We start from the raw sequence: 24,988 nt of genomic DNA, 5'->3' as shown, positions 1-24,988 counted from the left end.
TCCATAACTTTGTTGTAGTATGTCACCCAAAACCTATAAATATACAAATAATGTAAGATAAATATACTTGTTGGATGGTCAATCGATAGATTGACCCTGCATGTGCAGCGTTCGGCCAAAAGCTCAGATCCTGAGACGTCAAACATAATTCATGATTCGTTTTGTTGTCTGGTTGGGCGGTTGACGGTTGCCGCTAATAACTTGACTTGGCCTCCGTCACAACCAGAGTCCAGAGAAGACGATCACGTGAAGCAGCAACCTGAGCGTGAGCGACGCCGGACACTAGAACCACATGTCGCTGTAGGGGCGTCCACACTGGTTAGAAAAACTAGGTCCAAATATGACTAAAGTATATAGAGACTACATTAGATCTCATGGAGACTATGGTTGAGCACCACTTTAGATAAGTTATTTTTATTGATCAACAAGCAAAAGAGGAGGTCCCGTTTTAATTAGTTGTTTCTATAAGTAAATTTGTTGGTAATGGTTCATTCTTCAATGAGTCATGCAAGTAATATTGTACTTTTCCCGAAATACTTCACATCAAATATCTTCTTGGTGTTCCATAAATTGAAATAAAATACTCCCTCCGTTTCTTTTTATTTGTCGCTGGATAGTTCAATTTTGTACTATCCAGCGACATATAAAACGAAACGGAGGGAGTATAATTTAGTTTAGTTTTGTTTCTCGCATTACCTCCGTTTCTCTTTGTTTGTCGGCTAGTAGTTCAAATTTGTGGTAAGGGACGACAGATATTAAGGAATGGACGGAGTACCTACTAGTCTTTATGGATCATCCGCCGAGGCACCAGGGCGCTGGGATGGTGGTGGTGGACAGCGTCGATATGCTGCCCAGTCATGACCTACGTGGTAGACTGGTAGTAGTGTGGACGACACATGTTCAGTTATACTCGTACGGTCAGGTCTCAACGGCTTGTGATGTCCAGCAAAGCTATGACGAGGACGCGGGGCCTCTCTCTCCTGTCTCCACATTGCAGTGACTCAGCGATGGGCAACTCGTGTAGTCGTGTGTCCTCGAATCTCCAATCTGACGCGGATGTGACGATTCCCCTCCACTCCGGTCCTTTGTTTTAGCCACCTGATGAGCAGCTGATCACGCAATTAGCGCACTCACCGGTGCCCTCTTTCCTTATCAATCAATTTTTTAAGTACACTTGTACGATAAATAAAATGTAAGCAGCCATTTGTTTCCCGACGGAGCTGATCCCGTGGTTCAGTGCAGACATTGTTTACATAAAAAAATTTCCATCAGAATTTGGAAACGAGATTCTGATACATGCACCAGATTTCAGGAACCGACGGTGTTAGTTCCACGAAGCCAATGCCGGAAAGAGTGAGTGGCTCATGGCACGCCGATCACCGTGGAACCAAACGAACACCTCAGCGAATGACGTTGTGCTGCCTGCATCTGCTCGTAGTGCGCGGCCCTCCTGGTCCTGGCTGCAGAAGGACGTCTCCCCTCTGTCTCTGTACACGAAGATGTCGCTGTCGCACAGCCGCAGGCCAGCGGTTTGGAGCAGAGCCAGAGAACGCGCGGGCAGATCGGGGCTCGCCGTCGCACAACACAGGTGATCGAAGTGCCCATGGTTGCTCTGCGCTTCCGGTGGGCGGGCCGCGGGTGGACGGCAGGTTTTGTGAGAAAGTTGAGTCGAACTCGACAGGCGGGTAGATAGGGACTGGACGGGCTCGGCAGTCGGCAGCGAGATGGCCCACGGAACGAATAACTGAAACGATCAAAAGAATTCGAGATGGCCCACGGACGTGCCAAATACCGCGCGCCGGGCGGGGCCACCCAGCCCGCGGTGACCAATCAGCGGCACTATTGATTGAATAGCGAATTTTCGGCATATGCTATATGTCTAGGGGTGAAAACAGAAACAGTAATTTTCAGATACCGAAAATCGTTTTCGAAGTTTTACCGAAATTTAGTTCTAAATGGAAATGAAAACGGTCACCGAAAATACAGAAATAGAATCGGTAGAAAAAATCAGAATCGAAAACGGAAACCGTTTAGCTCTCTTCCGACCGTTTCCGGAAATTACCGTTTTAATCTAGTATTTTAGAGAGGTTTTAAGTTACCAAACTAGTTATTTGATCTATTTTTTGGGGGCTAGTTTAGAACCACATTTTCCTGAGTGTATTTCATTTTTCTCAAAAAAAATTAGTTATTTTTAATTGGAAAAATAGAAATCTTTTGAAAAAATTGGAGTTTTAAACTAGCACTTAGAGTAAAATTAAAAAAAGTGGAATACCGTGATAGGCTAACTTGACTTGATGGCGCCAGCTGGTGTCTGTGGCTTAGTGGTCCGTGCACGCGGGTCCACCCGTACCAGAACTACAGGCCAAGGGAGCGGGTCCCAGCGTATGAGGTCTGACGTGGTGGCGTCTACCGGATCCCGATGACCCGACAGAGACGCATCGCATCGCGCCTCTGTTGTCTGTTTTCGCTACGAGCAAGTATAGCTAAGGGTGGTAATGGATTGTGATCCATATGGTTTTTCACAAAATGTCAAGGCCCTAAATAAATTATAGTTCAAAAATGACTAGAAATGAAGCCCGATTCTAATCCGACTTGATCCTTAAATCTTATAGTGCAAAATTTACAGCCCATTGTCAGCCCTAAGTATAGCAAGACTTAGCATCTCTAATAACTCCTCAAAACCTCAATCCCAATCCTCATTTTAGAAAAAAAAAAAGGAAAAAATAAGTTCGCCGCCACCGAGCTCCCAATCCACCGATGTTCCTGTTCCCGCGCTTTTCCGTTTCGGCGGAGGGCAGACTCGTGCGCAGCGCAGTGCGCAGTCGACGTTGGCCAGACGCCAGAGGCTGAGGGGCCGAGCCCAGCCGCCGCAAGGCCGCGTCGCCGCTGCAGGGGGGGCCAGCGGGCTCCAGCCACGGATAAGCTCGAGCAGCCGAGCAGGGAGGCGACGAGGCATATGGTCCAGCTAGGGGAGCGAGAGAGCGCCGACGGTAGTAGCTGTGCGCAGGGGAGAGAGGACGCTCTCACGGACTGAGCAAGTGAACCTGCTCCGCTTCCGTGGACTGTTACAAAAACACAAACGCTGCTACTTGCTCCGCTTTGTGCAGCAAAAATCTCGAGGCAGATATCCTGGCGCATCGTGATCGATCAGAATCGTATTAGAGTATTGGTCTGCATCATCAGATTAACACTACGATGCTGGTCCCCAACTCCCAAACTATGGCTTTATTATTAAACTAAACCTAGTTACCTACTCCTCCTCCTGTATATTCATGGGTGATAATTGGTGCGCCATCCTTTTATCCCCCCGAAAACACGCCGATGCGGGCGCGCCCCCGCATGGCCAGGCGCGCGGCCATCCATGCCAACATCAACATGTGTGTCAGTATGATTGAAGGCACTCGCCCTCGCAAGTTGCAGAGTTTTTGGAACAGCCTTGCTCCCTCCCTCACAGTCACAGTACGTGTCACGCTCACTCACACGATTTCAGGCTTTTCCTGCATGGACACTGCTTTGTCTACTACTACTACTAGGTCTCCTTCCTTCCTGACGAGAGATCAGAGATTCTCTCCGGACCAGTCCGAGTTGGTGCATGCACGCCACGATGCAGCAGCACCGTGCGTGTGAGCATCGGCGGCTGGAACCAATGCATGGCAGGTGGCGCGTCTGCTACGAGGTGGGCACGCACTGGCCGAGAACGCACATGCACGCGATCTGTTGTGCTTGCGCCCGCCGGCATTGAACTTGACAACTTTGGACAGAATCCTATACGGTACGCTAGCTGGCTCTGTGTATGGAAGGAAGAAAACTCCGTTGTTTAGAGTAGACCACCACTCTGTGTCGCCAGGTTTCAACTTGGGCGGCCGTGCGAGCACGCTTTCGGGGGTGGGCCGTGGGCGCATGCTTGCGTTGCGTTGCGGCCGCACGAAGCGCTCGAGATTCCATCGGTCCGGCAGGCAGGCAGGTTTCGCCCCGGGGAGCAGCATCTCTGGAGATACGCGCCCAGCTTTGTTTACGGATGCTTGCGACTGTATCCCGTCCCGTGCGTAGCACGCGAGCTGCTTGTTCGGCGGCCGGCGAGAGAAGAGACGCACGGTGGACTGACGGACGGACGAACACCTGCGGGATGTGGCAACGTGGACAGCTCGCCTGATCCTCTTTCACAGTTTCACTGTCAAAGAAAGAAAGAGATAGAGATAAAAAAAAAGACAAAACGATGGGAAGCGTTCGCATTCCATCGCACAGTTGTTGGGCGCTGAGTGGGGGGGGGGGGGGGGGGGGGGGGGGCTGACGCGTAAAAGTGCGGGCCGGGGCCGCTGCGCTGGTTTTGGCGTGGACGGGCGGGCCATGCTGCGGTTGGCGCAGGCGGTGAGTCACGCACAACAAGGCAGCGGGTGATTCGACACATGTTGGGTCTGCGCGTCCACGGACCACGCCTTCTCTTTTTCTTTTTTTTTTCCACAGCCAGCCCCATGGCCGGCCCCATGACGTCTCTCGCCGCCATGATTGGGTGAGGTGGGGACTGCCGGTGACTCAGCGATGAGTAGTGAGTGCGACGTAAACAAAAGATAAAAGGAGAACCAAGGGTGTTCTGACGTGTGTGCATTGATTTCGGACATTTTTTTGGATCTTTTGTTTCACTAGCTTCACACTGACTCCGGATATAAAAAACTTAATACTGCTACTTTAGTAGTAATTGTATGTATCTATAGCTGTGGTTACGCGACTGGAACACTTGCGCAGCTAGTTGTTTTGTCGACACCTCAGCTCGACGAAGCCGCTGCGCCTGCGCTGCACAGTCATGTCAGACTATTGGTCGCTCAGAATTCCGTTTACTCGCAGGTTTCGGACGGATCCAAGACGTAACTTGTCAGTCAGTCTGTGCCTTGGGGCCGACGGCCGGACGGGGTTCGGACTTCGATCGGAAAAAGAACTGATGAATCTGAGGTGATTATGGTTCACCCCGGGTGCCATTTCCCATGACTGGAGATTCGATTCCAGAAATCTGAGGTGAATTCAAGACTTTTATTAGTGGTAAAACTTTGAGAATCTGCTATAATTAATTATCTCCACCGTCTGCTAGCTAGACAGATGTACACTTTTTGTTTAATCAGTCTCGAGATCAAACGGCCCGGCCGCAGATTTTGTGGCGCGGTCTTCGTCTGAACGCTCAAAGGAGACCCGGCAGGCATATCGTTTGCCAAGCTTCATCTCATCGGTTGGTGCGGAAGAGATCAATCGAAACACGTGAAGGCACACAAAAAGCAGTCAGGAACAAGAACATGTCTGCGATCAAAATTTTAGGGCTAGCACATAACATATGCTGGAATGATTCGTACAGTTATTACAGGCCGATGGTGCTCCCGCACACACCCTCACGCCTCAAGCTCTAGCACACACAGCCCAGAAGATCCCGTCAGGGGAACACATAAACAAGGGGAGCAGAGCACGTATGGCGTCGGTTTAAGCTTCCAACCCGCAGATCAGGTTCGATCTGTCACCTTCTTCGGTCTTCAGATCCATCCACCTCCGCTTGCCTCTGTTCCGCGCACGAAACTCGTTGTGCGGCGCAGCGCCCCGCCCGGCCAGCCAGGAGCGGAGCGGAGCGCCGCCCCCCCAACGGGATCTCTTGCAGCTGTAACGCTGCTTCAACCAGCACGGCCTTCTTCTTCTCCTCCTCCTCCTCCTCCTTTCTCGGCGTCGCTGTGCTTGCTTTTACTACTGACTAGCTGGCCACGGACACGTCCGCCTTGGCGCCCACGGACGAGGCCCCTCTGCTCCGCTGCGACTGCGACTGCTGCTGCTTCCGCCGGCTGCTGGCCGCCTGCCTTGCGTACGCCGCGTCGTGGTGCATCTGCTCGTAGCGGCAGTCCTCGCTGCAGAACGGGGTGTCGCCCTTGTACATGAAGATGTCGCTGTTGCGGCTCAGCGGCTTGGCGCAGAGCGCGCAGGCGTCCAGCGCGTGCCGCCCGGGCTCGCCCAGCGGCTCCGCGTCGAAGAAGAAGGCGCAAGCCACGGACGTCGCCATGCCTCGTCTGCTGCTCTCTGGCTGGCTATATCTGTCTCTCCAGACCAAGCTTGCTGGCTGCGCTGCGCAGCTTTGCTAGATGCTTGCGCCGCTTTGGAGAGTGGGCAGGAGGGGGGGAAGAGAGTGAGTGCGTGCGAGTTTCTCTGCTCTGGTGAGCTTGGCTCGCAGCGAAGTAGACCGGGTGCGTATTTATCGTTGCGAGCTGAGGAACACGACAAGCGGGACTGACGTGGAGCTTACCGGAAAGCTGGGGCCATGGGTGATTCTCGAACCAGCTAGCGACGGGAGCAGAGATGGCAACACCTGCGACCCCATATCCGATGAATTTTACTCTATTATGGCTATTTTAGAGACTCCATTATTCCTTAGGATTCTCTTTTTCTAAAGAAAAATTATTACATTTTATCTTAAAAAAATAGAGATCACTCGAGAAAATAAAGTTTTTAAACTAGCTGTTATGATATGTATATAGACTAAATGTTCAAAAACCTTCACTCAATGGCTAAACGGCGTCCCGTCCTCACCCATGCCCATTAACCCTCACTCATACCCATTAACCCGTGGGTATAAAATACCTGCTATAAACATAGCCCAAAGCATGAACTTGACCTCCCGTCATTCATCTCTTTTGACTAATTAACAACATTTTGAATGATAATGTCATAGAAGGCAGCTGAAGGCTTAACAACTATTTAATGATCATGTTATGGAATATGTAATGTGTTACGTGGTATTATCTTAGTGCTGCTACTTTATCCAATTATCTATGATGCTCTTAAATAGATGATTGAATGATGCTAGAAATTCTGTAATAATATGTAGATGTATATACTTTACATTTGTATATTGTATATGTTTAATCTTTGTGGGTATGCTTGTGGCACAATGTCTAGTAATTTAAGCTTCCACTGCATTTAAACATAATTGGGACGATTCAGAAATTTAAAAGGTGTGGTACTATTGTCAGATTTGTTTTTGTGTGCATTAGTATTCAGGCACATAAGTTCCTCAGCTTGTCTGCTTGTAGTGCATAAGGTGAGGTGCATGTCAGCACATCAGTGACTAACTCAATTGTGTAAACTGCATGATTGGTTTGGGGTTCCAAGTTGCATGGGTTTTAGTTGGCGGCGGTAATGACTACAGATTGATATGCAATTTGTTCGGGTAAACAAATATATTCAAGTATTCAACTATGAGTTGTACCCCCCCACCCACCAAATTCTATAATGCGGTTTTTGTAATTTTGCTTTTCACGCTTGTTGTGATCCATTACGCTCATATACCATATGTTTGGTTACCTGCGTTAGATCAATTAGGCTCTTCACATGCATTGACCAGACCTCATCCTATGTTTGCTTGTCTGTATGGAACAAACAGGTTCCGGATGTGCTGGTGTAATCATAGCCAAATTATACATCTTTTCTTGCATCCACACAGACGTGATCCAAGCGCGTATCCGATTAGTCAGGCTACAGCTAGCCAGACGCTAGACGCTCGTACAACCAATCACATGGATAATGACAACATACATCATTTGCTTTCTCTTTTTCTGTAGGAAGTTTCAGGAATGGCCACTTCTCTGAAGGAGCCTCAACAGGCTGCTGCCTCACCAGCTTCCAGTGGCGAACCGTCTCCCTCTGGAAGAACGATGAAAGGCGACAAGAATGAAAAATCCTAGGCTTGATAAATCATTATGCAACTCAGGTCTTCTGCTGTTCCTTATGCGCTGAGAAGATTATACCAATTCAGGACTTCAGAGGACGAGGCACACTTGCATCGTAGGAATGTAAATATAATAGGAACACTGTTCATAGTTGTCCACTGTTCTGCTTTAGCTTCTTTTTTTCGTGGCGGCCCGCTTCATGTTTGAATCCATTTTTATCCAGGGGTAACGTAAATGCTGTTGTATTTTTGTTAGAACAAGGAAATGCTGTAAAAAGATGGTTGGTGAATATTGTGTTTTGAATAGCCATGTTTGCTTGAATTGTTTCAGTGGATTTGATTGGATCGGCTAGGACTAATTGTTATCTGCAACTAAAAATTAGATGGGGCTGTTTTGGATCTTGACATATTGTGTGGAATCAATTATGTTGACTACTAGTTGTTAACGCGTTTGTGTCTGGATGGGCCGCGGCCGCCGGTGGCCTCGTTGCGGTGCTCGTGGGCTAGGCTACTGAGTGCAGACTCAAGTGGAAGGCCGGATCGGGTGCCGTCCACGTGCCTGAGGCCGGTCCATAAGACACCGTCTCCTGTCCTCCATGGCCCAACAGAAACCTACGTTTTCTCCGTCACGGCCCATAACAGGTTGTGACCCAAACCGCAACTAAACTGTGTAGGCCACTCTAATACGGAAGATACATTGGCAGCCCAAACTTTCTTCTTTCCTCCCTGTTCTTCAGCTTCATTCTCCTGTGTGACGTGACGTGACGTGCTAATGCACCGGCGGACAGATGTTTCCGGTTAGGTTGCCGCTGCTTTCCGCTCGTCTTGGCCAACAACAAAGTCGCTAACAAATCTGGCTCGTCACGGAGTACGCACCTGGCCAGAATTCGTGGTGGACCAACCGAAACGGAGGCTTGGAAGGGTGTTTTCCGTGCGGATCGAGGAAAGAGAGCCCGCGCCGCGTCTCGCGACAGAGCATTCCCGGGTGATGTCACGGGGGGAAAATTAGTAGGTCACTTGCGGCACCATCACGGTCGGAGAATCGCATGGTGTGTCATCCGTGGGCGACCCATGCTTAGACACGTCTGTCTGTCTGGTTGGATTTCTTCGTCTCCCAGTAGTCCCAGCAGGAGTTTCAGGTAGCTTGTGTTTTGCTGGCGCAAGCTGCATCATTGGGCTGATCAACTGCTGATTACTCGTCAGTCGTAGCAGCTAGTAGCCCGTGGCACGTGGTCAGGTAAACAACGTCTGCGCGGCGGCGCTCAATGTCAGTCTAGACTCTAGAGAAGGGATTTGGTAGGTGGCTGCGACCATTGCGCAGCGGTGCCTATCTTGTAGCGTTATCAGAGATTGTTGCTCGTGTCAGTAAAGTCCCGCCCAAGTTACCTGCAAGAAAAAAAAGGTGAACGCTCTGCGACAAGGAGGCTCTGACGGGACGGTTCTTCAAGTGCATTCCCTTCCGCTTTGGGTGGCGCCACCGCCACCGCCACCGCGGGCGAGAGCTACTCCATTCGAATGTTTCAGGGCCCGGCCAGGCACCATCATCATGATTCATGAGAGCGGACTCCAGTGTGAGATCGATCGGAAAAGGGGCAGTAGAAAAGAAATGGGCGGGCAGTGCACACAAGTGCATCGCATGCTCATCATAACTGAGGCAGGCATGAATTCATCACCAAAGCGCCGGTGCTTTACACCTCCCCGCGATACATACGGCCCTCCACCTGCAGCCACGATCGGCGAGGGAGACGAGATCGGAGAGCCAACCCGAGCCGGCGCATAGCAAGTGTGCAATCCAAGCAACCCTTTTCGCGTTGTCCTTCCTTTGGATTAAAAGGCACGGGCGTCTTGATCTTTCGCGCACTAACGAACGAAAAGACGCCTTCACCTTGTCTTGTGAGCTTGTGATCCGTACTGGGCGGCGGGGCCTTTTTTTTGTGTGTGTGCAGTTTGCAGTAAGAACGGAGGGAGGCATATGGTTGTAGCAGACTGTCAGTCACCAGTAACTCTGGAACTGGTTAGCTTGCTTCCAGAACAAGAATACTAGTAAGTAGTAACCTGGTCCTCAACTATCAAACAGGGCTGCTTAATAGTACCAATAACAGTCTGACATAGTGACATCCCAGGTCCATTCCATACAGCGCCTTTTCACGCCTATCTCAGTTGTCAACCACCAGTACCGCTAATCTACTGATTACTGATCGGTACAGAAAAGAAATCAATACTCGTATCCCCTGAAAGGGCTATCTGCATGTGCTGCCGCCGGTGGATCCAATTCCAACCCAAGTGGCTAAACGCAGAGCTAAAGCTAACCACGGACCTCCTCCGCTTATTTCTAGAAATGCCATGCGCACATCTGTGATGACGACGTATCATTTTTTTTTTGTTGTTGCTGACAAAACTCGTCCCCTCCGTCGTTTTCCTTCTCTCCCCCCCCCCCCCCCCCCCCCTCTAGGGCCTAGGCCAGTCAGATGTTCTCGCGATTGTCAGACGATGACACGTCATTACTCACCTCCGGTGCAGTAAAAGAAGTCATCCTGCGCGTGACCGAGCGTGCACAAAAAGAAGTCATAGCGCGCGTGGGTTTGGGATTTGGACGTTGTTGCCCCTAGTAATTGCACAAAAAAAGATGCATTTAAGAGGAATCGAACTTGAGACCTCCAGTCTAAAATGCTTTGGACCTGCTGCAGCAACCAATCAAGCCTGATTGTTTTAGTGACGTTAATGCACCCATACCCTATTTAATAGGGGAAAACAGGGAAAACTCTATGATAATTAATCACTCCTTGATATGCACAATCATGTACTAAACGACTACCTTTACTGCGGGAGTATTGTGCTGCACACGCAAATGAATGTTTTTGGCGCCATTTAAGCGTATGCAGTACGACAGGTCGACAATACGTGCACGCGGTGGCGCTTTACGCTACCTGTCGGTACTACGTCTCCGGATCCGACGGCTTTTATGGGCTTCCACTGACGCTGTAGTTTCGTGGCGCAGCAGCGAGCAAATCAAAGCATCTACGGGGTGCGCCGGTACATACGTACAGCCGTAATGCTGTCGTGTTCGGCCGGGAGACGGCCCGGGCCCCACATGCATCAACAGAGAATCGATGTCGATCTGATCGATTGTTCTGTGATGGATTCGGTCGGATTGATGGCTCCTCCGTCTACTGCAATCAATGCTCGTCGGTCACTGCGGCACTCCGTCGATGCATGGATGTGCTACACATCCATTAGTTTAGTTCCCTTCCCTTGTGAAGGATTATACAGGCCGGGGGAGGAGGAGTTGTTGTTACTACCTGTTAAGAAAGAACAGCTTTACGCAATTACAAATCCAGCCTTGTCCGTTCATCAGTGTAGCTGTGCAGTTGCGGAATGCATACATGGATTGGTTTACACGGCTGACCTCTCTAGTGTAGGCCTGTAGGGTCAGGAGGAGTGACCGAGCTGAGCACACCCGCCACCCGGCACGGCAGCAACCCACACTATTTACTCCCGCGCCGGCCTCTGTTTCCGCACCACCGCACCATCATCATGATTCATGAGAGCGGACTCCAGTGTGAGATCGATCGGAAAAAGGGGCAGTAGAAAAGAAATGGGCGGGCAGTGCACACAAGTGCATCGCATGCTCATCATAACTGAGGCAGGCATGAATTCATCACCAAAGCGCCGGTGCTTTACACCACCACCACCCCTCCCCTCCCCGCGATACATACGGCCCTCCACCTGTAGCCACGATCGGCGAGCCAACCCGAGCCGGCGCATGGCAAGTGTGCAATCCAAGCAACCCTTTTCGCGTTTTCCTTCCTTTGGATTAAAAGGCACGGGCGTCTTGATTGATCTTTCGCGCACTAACGAACGAAAGACGCCTTCAGCTTGTCTTGTGAGCTTGTGATCCGTACTGTGCGGCGGTTTTTTTTTTGTGTGTGTGTGTACAGTTTGCAGTAAGAACGGAGGCATATGGTTGAAGCAGACTGTGAGTCACCAGTAACTCTGAAACTGGTTAGCTTGCTTCCAGAACAAGAATACTACTAACCTGGTCCTCAACTATCAAACCGGACTGCTTAATAGTACCAACAGTCTGACATAGTGACATCCCAGGTCCATACAACGCCTTTTGACGCCTGTCTCAGTTGTCAACCACCAGTACTGCTAATCTACTGATTACTGATCGGTACAGAAAAGAAATCAATTCTCCTCTCCCCTGCACGGCCTATGTGCATGTGCTGCCGCCGGTGGATCCAATCCAAGTGGCTAAACGCAGAGCTAAGCTAACCACACGGGCCTCCGCCCATTTCTAGAAATGCCATACACACATCTGTGATGAGATGACGACGTATCATTTTTTGATGTTGCTGAGAAAACTCGTCCCCTCCGTCGTTTTTGTTGCGCTCTATTGCAGTGCTCAGTGGCAAAATGGAGAAGACAGAGACAAATGACAGGGATCGTTTCTTTATTGCAGAGATAGATGTATATATAGTGTAGTACACAGGGTCCCCAAGGGGTGCGACCCTTAGGCAATAACTGCCACCAGTTGGGATTGATCACATGTGAAACTTTTGTAACACTCCCCCTTGATCAACCCAAATACATTTGATCATCTGCAAGTTGTCATCCAATATTTGATCTCCTCAAAAACCCTGTGGGAAAAATAAGGAGTACACAATATCTTTTGGATAATGAGAATAATCTCACATTGTCTCCAAAAAGAAAAATATGCTTGTAATCATCATGTATAAAAACCCCTGTAGGGAAAATCAATGATGAAGCATATAGCTTTGTTGATATTACCTCGTTAAAAACTTTGGATGAGAAAACCTTAGCAAGGCAAAACTCATACAAAGAAAAGAGTGTAATATGATGGTTCAATACAGGTTATATATCATGGGGAATTACTCCCCCTGAACCTTGCAAGCACTTAAGTCTTCTCATACCAATCCCCTCAACACATTTCTGAAATGTAGAGTATGGTAGAGACTTTGTGAATAGATCTGCAAGATTATCACAAGACTTTGTTTGCAAGATGTTTATATCCCCTTTTTCCTGAAGTTCATGGGGATAAAACAGTTTAGGAGAAATATGCTTATTGATATTGCTCTTGATATAACCTGTATCCATCTGAACAACACAAGCTGAATTATCTTCATATATAATTGTTGGTGAGTCAAGAGAACCAATACCACAAGTTGTGAGTATATGATTCACCATTCTACGAAGCCATACACATTCACGTGATGCTTCAAATAATGCAATTATTTCAGAATGGTTGGTGGACGTGGTCACCAAAGTCTGTTTAGATGATTTCCACGATATGGCAGTTCCACCTTGTAAGAATACGAATCCTGTTTGTGATCGGCCATTGTGGGGATCAGATAAATAGCCAGCATCTGTATACCCAATTAAACTAGGATCATTACTTCTTTTGTAAAAGAGTCCTAGATCCTTTGTGCCATTTAGGTATCTGAAAATATTCTTAATGCCAACCCAGTGTCTTTTCGTTGGGGCAGAACTGTGCCTTGCTAACAAATTTACTGCAAAAGCAATATCCGGCCGGGTATTGTTAGCAAGATACATCAATGCACCAATAGCACTGAGATATGGGAACTCCGGTCCCAATGTCTGTTCTTCATCATCCCGTGGTCTGAATGGATCTTTCTTTAAATCCAAAGATCTGACCACCATAGGAGTCTTTGAAGGATAAGACATATGCATATTGAATTTTTCCAATACCTTTTGGGTATATGTACTTTGATGTACAAGGATTCCAGAAGGTAAATGCTCAAGTTGTAGACCTAAGCAAAATTTGGTTTTACCCAAATCCTTCATCTCAAATTCCGTCGTTAAATGATGACGTGCTTCATCAATATCAAGTTTATTTCCTATGATGTTAAGGTCATCAACATAAACTGATATGATACAGAATCCCACTTTGGATCTTTTGATGAAGACGCACGGGCAATCATCAATTTTCGTGTATCCCTTACGTAAAAGGAATTCACTCAATCGGTTGTACCACATTCTGCCCGATTGTTTTAAGCCATATAATGACTTCTGCAACTTTACACAATACATGTTGCGCTTTGCCTTTGGATTCGGTACATTTATTCCATCAGGAACTTTCATGTATATATCAGAATCCAGTGACCCATAGAGATATGCGGTCACTACGTCCATCAACTGCAAAGATAGACGATTTTGCACTGCCAAAGATATTAAATATCGGAATGTTATTGCACTCATGACTGGTGAATAAGTTTCGTTGAAATCAACGCCGGGTCTTTGCGTAAACCCTTGTGCTACTAGCCTTGCTTTGTATCTCACTACCTCACCATTTTCATTTCGTTTCCGAATGAAAACCCACTTATATCCCACAGGGAAGATATCACGTGGTGTAGGTATTACAGCAGAGAAAACTTCTCTTTTGTAAAGCGAGGCTAACTCCGCTTCGATTGCTGCCTTCCATTTGATCCAATCCGAGCGCTTACTGCACTCTGCCATGGTCTTTGGATCTAGATCATTTTGAAGGTCCTCAGCAATCTGCTCGGAGAAATATATGTCGACATTGGTAGCTTTTCTATCATATGTTTCACCAGTCTCAACATAGTTGATGGCAATTTCATCATTCCTTAGAGACTCATCAGAATTTCCCAAATTGATGTGTCTAGGATTTTCCGATGTCCCAGCCTCGGTTATGTGCACATCCGAGCTGGGTTGTGGATCATCACAATCCACATGATACATTGTATCATATTGGTGTCCTTTTGCATTCACTATTGTTCTTTGCTTCTTAGCAACAGAACAGCGCTTATTCACCATACTTCTCCTCTCTAGGAGTTGAGTGGCCTTATTCGGTACTTCCACTCTTTCTGGTGCATTCCTAGCAGGAATGAATGATTTAGTGACACCTTTGTAATTAGTGAATGCATCTGGCAGTTCATTTGCAAGTCTTTGCAAATGTATAATTTTCTGAACTTGCAGTTCAGTTTCTGAAGTACGTGGATCAGAACCTGGAACACATTGAGTATTCCAATTTATTTCCTGGCATTCTTTTTGGTACTTAAATTCTCCCCCTAATGCCGGGAAATGTTCCTCATCAAAAATAGAGTCAGCAAAACGGGCTGTAAATAGATCCCCTGTTAAGGGTTCTAAATACTTAATGATCGACGGAGATTGAAATCCCACATAGATCCCCACTTTCCTGTGTGGGCCCATAGCTGTTCTCTGAGGTGGTGAGATTGGAATGTATACACAACATCCAAATTTGCGCAAATGGGAAATACTTGGAGGATTTCCACGTACCATTTGTATTGGGGATGTTGAATGGTATGCAGTTGGTCGTAATTGTATAAGGTCGGCAGCGTGCAGAACTGCATGACCCCAACACGACGAAGGCAATTTGCAATTCATCAATAATGGCCTTGCTATGAGTTTAATCCTCTTGATTAGTGACTCAGCCAGACCATTCTGGGTGTGGACATACGGTACCGAGTGCTGTACTTGAATCCCCAGCGCCATACAATAATCATTGAATGCCTGAGATTTGAATTCAGCAGCATTGTCCATTCGGATTGAACTAATCCGATGTTCAGGAAAATTTGCCTTTAACTTGATAATTTGAGACATTATCTTGGCAAATGCATGGTTGCGTGTTGATAGTAAACACACATGTGACCATCTAGTAGATGCGTCAATCAGTACCATGAAATACCTGAATGGCCCAGAAGTTGGCATAATTGGCCCACAAATATCTCCTTGAATTCTTTCAAGGAATTTAAGCGGTTCAGCTTTAATTTTGAGATATGATGGTCTCAAAATAAGTTTCCCAGTTGCACATGCGGTGCAAACAAAATCCTGAGATTTGGGAAAACTTGTTGTGGGCAGATTATGGCCAATTGAATTGCCTGTAATTTTCCTCATCATCCCTACGCCAGGATGACCAAGTCGATCATGCCAAATTTGGAATGCATCAACATCTTGGAAAATTACCTTGTATGCAACATGTGCATTGCTTTTAATATATGTATAGTACAACCCTGACGTGAGTGATGGAATTTTCTCGCATATGCGCTTGCCATATTTATTCGGCTTGGTCAAGAAGAGAAACTCTTCTTGATTTTCATCATGGGTTTCAATATGAAATCCATTTTGCCGGATATCTCTAAAACTTAGGAGGGTACGTGTAGAATCAGGATACAATAATGCATCCTCGATCACAATTTCAGTACCCATGGGGAGTGTAATAGTTGCTCGACCAGAGCCAACTATCACAGCATCGCGTCCGGCGATGGTCAAAACTTTCCCATCTCTTTTCTTAAGAGTCTGAAAGTATTTGATCTCCCTAAGTATAGAGTTTGTGGTACAACTGTCCACAAGGCATAATTCCTCTTCCGTCGAGTTGTCATCATTATGCATCTATACATAAATAAAATTCTGAATAAGAATTTGTGTGATGCAACTTAGTACTGTACATAACATGATATTTAAATATCACAATGTCGAAACAATATTACAATAATGGTATGGCGACTCATCCAATGAGTTCGCATTACACACAGGACCCAACACTGGTCTTGTAGAGTGTGTTACATCTCAACACATGAGATTGTATACCTCTACTTATTACAACAACATTATAAAGACAGTATAGAACAACCACACAAGCCACAGTGATCATGATCAAATCTCCAAGCATGAGAGATTTATGCCAAATCTCCAAATGGATCCTTTGACATATACTCAATGATCATATCATCAGATTCATCTTCTTGCAGAAGTGGAGGCTTGTTGTCAACCCCATTGAGGTGCTCTTTAGCAAGAGTGTTCTTCAGGTCACCAGAAGCCAGTGAAGAACTTCCAACCTCAATTGGTGCTTCAGTAGAATTGAAATGAGCCTCAAAACCAGGCTTATCAGACTTTGGCTTCTTTAGGGATTGTTGATACAAAAGAACAAGGTGCTTAGGGCAAGTGCAGTCCCTAGCAAAATGGCCCTCAGTACCACATTTAAGGCAAGCTCTGTTGCCCTTAGATGGTAGAGGCTTGCCATTTCCTTTTCCTTTTCCTTTACCTTTCTTGTGGAATTTGTTCTTCTTGAATTTGTGAGGTCCAGGAGGATTCTTGAAGTTTTTCTTGAATCCTTTCTTATTCTCAGTCTTATGCACATTGAAATGTACCTCAGGCAGAGGGGCAGACCCAGGAGGGCGCTGCTGAGCATTCTTTAGAAGAAGCTCATGATGCTTTTCTGCTTGGGTCAATGTGTGCATGAGTTGAGAATATCTCTGGAAATTGCTAGAGCGATACTGCTGATGCAATATCCTATCCTCTGGAAGCATGGTAGATAGAGTCTTCTCTATCTTGTCTGCTTCAGTGGGCTCTTTCTCACAAAATTTCAATTTAGAACAAATGCTATGAAGAGCATGGTTATATTCTGCAACAGATTTAAAATCTTGCAGACGAAGGTGGTTCCACTCATGGTTGGCTGACGGCCATATGAGCTCCTTTTGCTGTTCATAGCGCTCTTTGAGAGATTTCCACAAGTTATGAGGGCATCTCTCCATAAGGTACTCTTGCTTAAGGTCCTTATGGATGTAAAGCCTCAGAAGGAAAAGTGCTGTGTTCTTTTTAACCTCATTCACTGGATCAGTACCAGTGATGGGTGCTGCTATTGCATCAATGATCCCACGAGAAGCAAAAGTTATTTCAATATCTGAAGCCCAAGTTGGGTAGTTATGCCCATCAAGGGCGAGTTCCTCGAACTCTTTGGTTGACATGTTCCTACAGTCATTACCATGGACATCCATTAATTTACGCATAAATTAATAGTCACAATGGTGATGTTGTAATCTCAATATGCAAAATTACATATGTAACGAGTTTCTTGAAGGTTCCAAACCTTCCCATTGAATAAATACTTTGAATTTTAGTAAGCATAGTATAGATAATCCTCAAATTAATGAGGTAGATCTAGTAGTGGGCAAGAAACTTGCTGCCTAAAAGCACGGTCTCTGGGCTGATAAGTTCACGGATGAACAAACCGCAGCCAATGCTTAGGTCTCCACTACACATGCTCTACTAATTATCAAAGTAAAATTCACTAACTCTTACATGTGATATGAGTTGCCTGAAGGTTCCAAACCTTCCAATTGAATAAATACTTTGAATTTTAGTAAGCATAGTATAGATAATCCTCAAATTAATGAGGTAGATCTAGTAGTGGGCAAGAAACTTGCTGCCTAAAAGCATGGTCTCTAGGCAGATAAGTTCATGAATGAACAAATCGCAGCCAATGCTTAGGTCTCCACTACCCATGCTCTACTAATTATCAAAGTAAAATTCAATAACTCCATATCTTGTCATTTTGGATAGCACGTATAGGTAATCATCCCGAGGGATGTAGACCTCATAGAGATAGGCATTCCAAATGCTGCCACAAGCACGGTCTCTGGGCTACTAAATTCTATAAAGAATTTAGTGCAGCCAATGCTTAGGACTCTATCTCCCTATGCTCTTAATCCAAAATAATGTAATTTCATTTTTGCATAAGTTTTATTAAGTCTGAACTTAATAAATGCTATATTTATATGCAAACATAAATGAATGCGTAAATAATAGCAAGTAGAGATATGTGAATTATTAATGTAAAAACAAACAATAATTCACGAACTAAAATCTGCTATATTTACAATAAAACAGATATGTCTTTACAATATATGCAGTCTAAATTACGAATTTAGACGCCTAAGATAACTTTGAATTGAAACACATATAAAACGGAGTCTTTATACTGAAATTCAGAATTTAAAATGGTAAAACAGACTATATTAGGCCTCTGAAAGTAGCCCAGGCGGCCTGCCAGGCGAGCCAGGCAGCGGCCAGAAGGCCTGCACGCCGGCCCAGCCTAGCTGGCCTGCCCAGGCGGCCCAACAGAGGCCCAAAAGCCTATTTTATATTGGGGCGGCTAGGGTTTCTAACCCTAACCGCCCCTGTAGCCGTCGCCGCCACCAGGGCTCTCCCAGCCGCCGCCAGGGAGCCCAAAAGTCCTAGCCTCTAGCGCGCCCAGGGAGGGCGGCGGGCCCGCGCCGAGCGCCTGTGGCCGCGCGCGCCATGGCTGGTGGCGAGCCGCGCCGGGTGCCTTCGGGCGCGCATGGTGCCGCTGCCGGCGCTGAGCCGCGCCGAGTGCCCTCGGGCGCGCATGGTGCCGCTGCCGGCGCTGAGCCGCGCCGAGTGCCCTCGCCGGCCCGTCTGGCCGGCCGGGGACCGTCCCGCGCCCGTGCGGCCGCCGAGGGCCGCGACGAGCTAGCGCCTCCGCGCCGTGCGCCAAGCCGCCGTCGCCAGGACGTGGAGCCGGCCATGGAGCCAGCGAGCGCCGCCTGGCTCGCCAAGACGGAGATGGCCTCCACCGGACCCGAGGCCGAGCGCCCTCGGAGGCAGCCATGCCGCGCCCGCGCCCAGCGCGAGTTGCGCGCGCCCGCCGGGGCCTGCTCCGCGCCCGCGCTCTGGTGGAGCCGCGCCGAGCGCGCCTGACCGGGGCCGCGCCCGAGGGAGGGGCCCGCGCCAGGGGAGCCCGCCTGCTCCCTGCGCGCCATGTCCGAGGTCGGACAACGCCGACGTTGGGGCGCCTGACCGGAGCCACCCGCGCCGGGGCGTGCGGCCGCGCCATGTGCCGGGGCTCGCCATTGCCGGATCCGCACCGTGCGCCGGCCGAGTGCCGACCGAGGAGCGCCCTGCGCCCCCACCCCTCCCCCCAAACCGGCCGTCGCAGCGGTAACCGCCACGGGCCGGGCAGAGGGCCATTAGGCCCTCCTACTGGAGGAGGAAGATGGTGCCACCCCATTTGGGCGGTGGCCAGTGAGGATAACACGTCCGCGTGGAGCATTGACGGCGCGAGGGGGCTGCCCACGACGGGCAGCGATGGTCCCAACGACCACAGGCACTGGTGGAGTTGGCGAACGACGAGCAACTGCCGCTGCAGTGGGCGGAGGCGGTGGTGGTGCCTCCAAATCGACATCCATGGGGGCCGATGCAGACGATCCCGCGTCAAACACCGGCGCCGGTGGCGATGGGGATGCAGTGGGGAGTCCACACTCCACCACTGGCAGCGGAACCACCGCAGTCCATCCATAGGTAACGCAGAAGTGCACATTTTGCACTTGCACACGGCGTTCAGGGATCGCGTGCACCGGTGGAAGCGCTGCGGCTTGCCCAACGGTGAACGCTTCCAACATCGCATCATCAATAATATGAAGAACTTCGCGCATACGGCGTATGCGCATGGAAACGGTATGCTCCATACCTTGCTGTTGATGTGCAGATCGATTTTGCTGTTCTTGTCAAGAACAGCGTGTTCTTCCTCTTCCCCTTCTCTGATTTCTCCCTTGAGACAGTGCTGATAACGTGTTGCGCTCTATTGCAGTGCTCAGTGGCAAAATGGAGAAGACAGAGACAAATGACAGGGATCGTTTCTTTATTGCAGAGATAGATGTATATATAGTGTAGTACACAGGGTCCCCAAGGGGTGCGACCCTTAGGCAATAACTGCCACCAGTTGGGATTGATCACATGTGAAACTTTTGTAACAGTTTTCCTCCCCCCCTCTAGGGCCTAGGCCAGTCAGATGTTCTCGCGATTGTCAGACGATGACACGTCATTACTCACCATAAGGGTGCGGAATGAGTAGTAATATATATACTTGTGCTGCACACGCAAATGAATGTTTTGGCGCCATTTAAGCGTATGCAGTACGATAGGTCGACAATACGTGCACGCGGTGCCGCTTTACGCTACCTGTCGGTACTACGTCTCCGGATCCGACGGCTTTTATGGGCTTCCACTGACGCTGTACTGCTGTAGTTTCGTGGCGCAGCAGCGAGCAAAGCATTAAGCATCTACGGGGTGCGCCGGTACATATACGTACAGCCGTAATGCTGTCGTGTTCGGCCGGGAGACGGCCCGGGCCCCACATGCATCAACAGAGAATCGATGTCGATCTGATCGATTGTTCTGTGATGGATTCGGTCGGATTGATGGCTCCTCCGTCTTCTGCAATCAATGCTCGTCGGTCACTGCGGCACTCCGTCGATGCATGGATGTGCTAACATAGTAACATCCATTAGTTTAGTTCCCTTGTGAAGGATTATACAGGCCGGGGGGAGGAGGAGTTGTTGTTACTAGTACATGTTAAGAAAGAGCAGCTTTACGCAATTACAAATCGGGCCTTGTCTGTTCATCAGTGTAGCTGTGCAGTTGCGGAGTGCATACATACATGGATTGGTTTACACGGCTGACCTCTGTAGTGTAGGGTCAGGACTCAGGAGTAGTGACCGAGCTGAGCACACCCGCCACCCGGCACGGCAGCAAAGCAACCCACACTATTTACTCCCGCGCCGGCCTCTGTTTCCGCACCACCGCACCGTGCCACGCACTCCAAAGATCCCCGCGAATAAAAGCCGCGGCAGCCCGGGTCTCGCGGTGAGAGTGAGACCCATCGTCCCTGTCTATCTAGGCACCTAGCCTCGCTCGCCAGTCGCCATGTCCTCCTCCTCCTCCTCCTCCCCGTCTCTACAGCCGCCTCCCGCCGGTGCAACCGGCGGCAGCTCCCCCTACTCCGCGTCCTCGTCCTTCCTCCCCTCGTTCATGATCATCGCCGCGCTGCTCGCATTCGTCTTCCTCGCCTCCGTCTCCATCCACCTCCTGCTCCGCTTCCTCTCCGCCCGCTCTTCCTCCTCCTCCTCCTCCTCCTCCTCCCCGCCGTTGTCCGGACATCCGCGCCCGCGGACCTACCGCGACGACGCGGGCTCGGCGGCCGCATCCGTGGCGAGGCGGCCTGCCGCCACCGCGGCTCCAGCCGACGCAGGGAAGAACGAGGAGGAGGAGGACGCGGGCGACGAGAAGCAGCGGCTGATCGACTCCCTGCCGCTGTTCACCATGGCGTCGGCGCTCGCGGCGCTCCCCAAGAGCTCGCCCGACTGCGCCGTCTGCCTGTCGCCGTTCACGCCCGACGCCGACCTGCGCCTGCTTCCCGCGTGCCGCCACGCGTTCCACGCCGCCTGCGTCGACGCCTGGCTGCGCACCACGCCGTCCTGCCCGCTCTGCCGCGCTGCCGTCGCGCTCCCGCACCCCTCGCTCTCCGGCATGCTCGCCGCCGCGCAGGCGAGGGCCAGGGACCGGCCCGGACCGGGATCGAGCTTCCTCGTCGAGATGGGCACCGTCAGCAACCGCGGCTCGCCCGCGGCGGCCGGTGGCGGCCGGGACAGGGACAGGAACAGGAACAGCCGCACCTACTCGCTCGGCTCCGCCTTCGACTACCAGATCGACGAGGAGGTGGAAGCCGTGGTGTCCCGCGTCGCGCGCATCGCCGCCGCGAGGGAATCCAGCGCCGTCAAGGAGGAGAAGCCTTCAGCCGAGCAGGGATCGGCGCCAGCGGCAGCGCCAGCGCCGTCGCCGTCTTCGCAACCGCCGCCTCCCGGCGAGACGGTGGCCGAGGCGGCGGGCTCCTCGCGCGGGTGGCTGCGGGAGTACGTGGACCGGCTGGCGTCGTCGGCCTACACGCTCTCGGAGCGGTGGAGCTCGCGCTGGAGCCAGGGGCAGAGCCAGCAGCAACGGCAGGAAGAGCCGTGGCTGTGGGACGCGGAGGCCGCGGAGATGTCGGCGGCGCCGGGGTCCGACGACGACGAGGAGGAGACGGCGTTCATGGCGATGTACCGCTGGATCGCCGGGGTCTAAAACGTAGTCGAGTAAGGTTACAGCTTACAGGGGGCTTCTGTGTCAGAAGTTTCTGGTTCAGGAGTTGAGTTGAGGTGATCCAAATGTTTTGGAACCTTGTGTTGATTGTGACGACTGTGATGCATGGCATGGGAGGCGTAAGCAGCAGCAGTCACACAGTTCATGGATATATCCTCGGAGTTCGCATTTTGGAACACGAGGAGATAAGAAGCCAACAAAGACGGATACGAGAATGCGCTTGCATGTGGGTTAATGTAGCATACTAAACCAACAACGTGATGCTTTTCAGTTGTTCGTTCGTTTTCCCCCTTTCCTGTGTCAACCGTCCAGTGTCAACCGTCCATCTCACTCTGTGCGTGTGGACCGTGTGTCTAGCACAACTGACAACGTAGCAGTTTACACACTCGCAAATGCCAGCATGGACAGTACACCTCACGTTTTCCTCCCTTCCAGGCAAATTCAAGCGAAATTGATCTTTGCGTGCACAATACAACACAGAAACTACGTACGGGCCTCTGTCTGGTTCAGACTGTCGAAAAATCTCTTATCAGCAGGAGTACATGTACATGCATCGCTGTTGTAGCAGGCATTGTCTCGTACGAGTATGACTGTCACGACTCACGAGCAGGCATTGCACTTTAAACCGGATCTGTGCAATTCATGACATGCCTATTCCCAGCTGAGTACCAGCGCATTCGAACACGGGAGCCGCTTGCCATTGCCATATGCCACCACGCGCAGCGCGCGAATGAGTGGCGGCGCGCCCCCCTTGAAAGCAAAGCCGGAGGAGCTGAGCGCCCTCACCCGTCTCCCGTGCAGCTAGCGGAGCGGCGACCTGGGGGCCAAGGCATCGCGGCGCAGACGATGCGTCCTCTGTGGCGGTGCCCCTGCCATCAGCACAGCAGTGGATATGGTTTGGCCACCAACTGAGGAGCTGAGGATCATGACGAGGGCGGCGCGCGCCCCTGCAACCGTGGTCAAAGCCACGGCGCGGGCGTTGCTTTTGGCAGAGGCAGGCAACGGCCAGCGCCCACCCAGCCCGCATGGTTTGGTGCAACGATTCCGGCGGGAGCGAGCCCTTGTCACTTGCCACACCACTATAGTTTTCACGCTTCACCGTCGTGTTTAGCTTACCAATACCATTTCGGTAGGCGGGAGCCGGGAGAGCACTGGAGCAGCATCAGCATGCATGCTCATGCTCAACTGCTCCCTACAGGATTTTGTTGGTTTGATCACCCACGCGACATTGTTACGGGTGGTACGCCCGTACGGGAGCTCCACACTGGAAGGTGCCGACAAAGGACCAATTCAGTCCACCAAACAAGATAAATGAAAGGCGCTTTTGAAGTGGTTGTTGTTCAAATCAATCCTTCAACCCCGCCCCCCCCTCCCCCCTCCAAATCTCCAAACGAGTAGCTCGATCTCGAGCCAAACTAGTGATAGAATATCCTCGGATATGACCTGAGAACATAGCAGAGCACTAAAATCAACGGAAAACTCAATGCACACACGGAACACTTTGAAGCCTGAAAACGTCGCTCCTAAGCTCAGCAAAGGCGAAGAAAGAGTGCACACAAATAACCTAAACCAACTACATGTTGCTTGTTTGATGAATAAAAAGTTTCTATGCAAATTTTGAAACCCGCTAGAACAATAGATCAGATCTTAGACCGTGTCCAACAGTTCAACCATAGTCATCCAAAACACTATTTTGCACTATAGATTGCACTGTTGGTAGAGTGGAGTTTGAATATGTGTATAAAGATGAGTAAGCTGATGGAGATAGGCTTATACTATTATACACACGAAAACTAAAAAAGGCACTCAATACACAAACTGCACATAGCAAAAAGTGGCTTGACCAGAGCGAAGGGTCGACCTGGTCAGGTTTGTCCTTTCATGACTAACCAAAAGCCGACCTAGTTAGGTGTAGGGTCGTCTTAGTCGAGATTTTGGCCCGGTCGAGATTGAGGGGTAGTCCAATCGAGTTTGGCTTGTTCAACCCTCGTTTTTTCTTCCAAAAGTGCAAAAAATAGCTCAAATGGACTCGAATCGAGATGAAATTTTGCACAAAGGTTAGGAATGGAGTTAAAATGTTCTCCTAGAAGATCAAGTCTAAACTCCAAACAAAACTCCAACGAACTAAAATGCTCCAAATTGAATCGGGATCTTACCGTGAAGAATTTGACCAAATGAGTTAGTAGATAGCCCTACTGTGCCAGAATGTATACAAATGACAAGATTGCAAAATTTAGATATGGATTTGTGGATCTCACTCATTAGTCTAGATGAGGGAAAAAAACCTAACAATGATGAAAAAATGATATGATGGAGAGGTGATGCTCATTGGACCAACATCCCCCCTTATTTATAGGGATATATTGAACATTCCTAACTTGCTCCTAGGTAATTAAAGATAAACCACTTTAACTCTAAGGGCGTTACGATCGAACTTAAGATTTATAGATCTCACGACCATGGGCTTTTCATGATTTTGCTTCGCATCGACGCAAGGTTCGTGATGACTCCATGTCCCGTTTCTAGTTTATGTTGGAACTCCACCCAAGTTTTAAGACCCAA

At 49.5% G+C, this 24,988-nt stretch overlaps 2 protein-coding genes across 2 annotated transcripts; one reads left to right on the top strand and one right to left on the bottom strand.

Annotated features, from left to right (window-relative positions):
- Positions 1-5,287: 5,287 nt before the first annotated feature.
- Positions 5,288-6,187, bottom strand: LOC100274866 (uncharacterized). Its single transcript, NM_001149127.1, has one exon. It carries the CDS (start codon positions 6,026-6,028, stop codon positions 5,726-5,728), a length of 303 nt encoding a protein of 100 aa, NP_001142599.1. The 5' UTR covers positions 6,029-6,187; the 3' UTR covers positions 5,288-5,725.
- Positions 6,188-20,975: 14,788 nt separating this feature from the next.
- LOC100303800 (RING-H2 finger protein ATL3J) lies at positions 20,976-22,500 on the top strand. The gene has a single exon (NM_001165434.2). The coding sequence runs from the start codon at positions 21,215-21,217 to the stop codon at positions 22,406-22,408; it is 1,194 nt and encodes a 397-aa protein (NP_001158906.2). The 5' UTR covers positions 20,976-21,214; the 3' UTR covers positions 22,409-22,500.
- Positions 22,501-24,988: the final 2,488 nt, after the last annotated feature.

The sequence above is a fragment of the Zea mays genome, chromosome 2 (genome assembly GCF_902167145.1).
Source record: "Zea mays cultivar B73 chromosome 2, Zm-B73-REFERENCE-NAM-5.0, whole genome shotgun sequence".
NCBI lineage: Eukaryota > Viridiplantae > Streptophyta > Magnoliopsida > Poales > Poaceae > Zea > Zea mays.
Note: the sequence above shows the minus strand (reverse complement) of the source record. Positions and strands in the feature narration are given on the sequence as shown.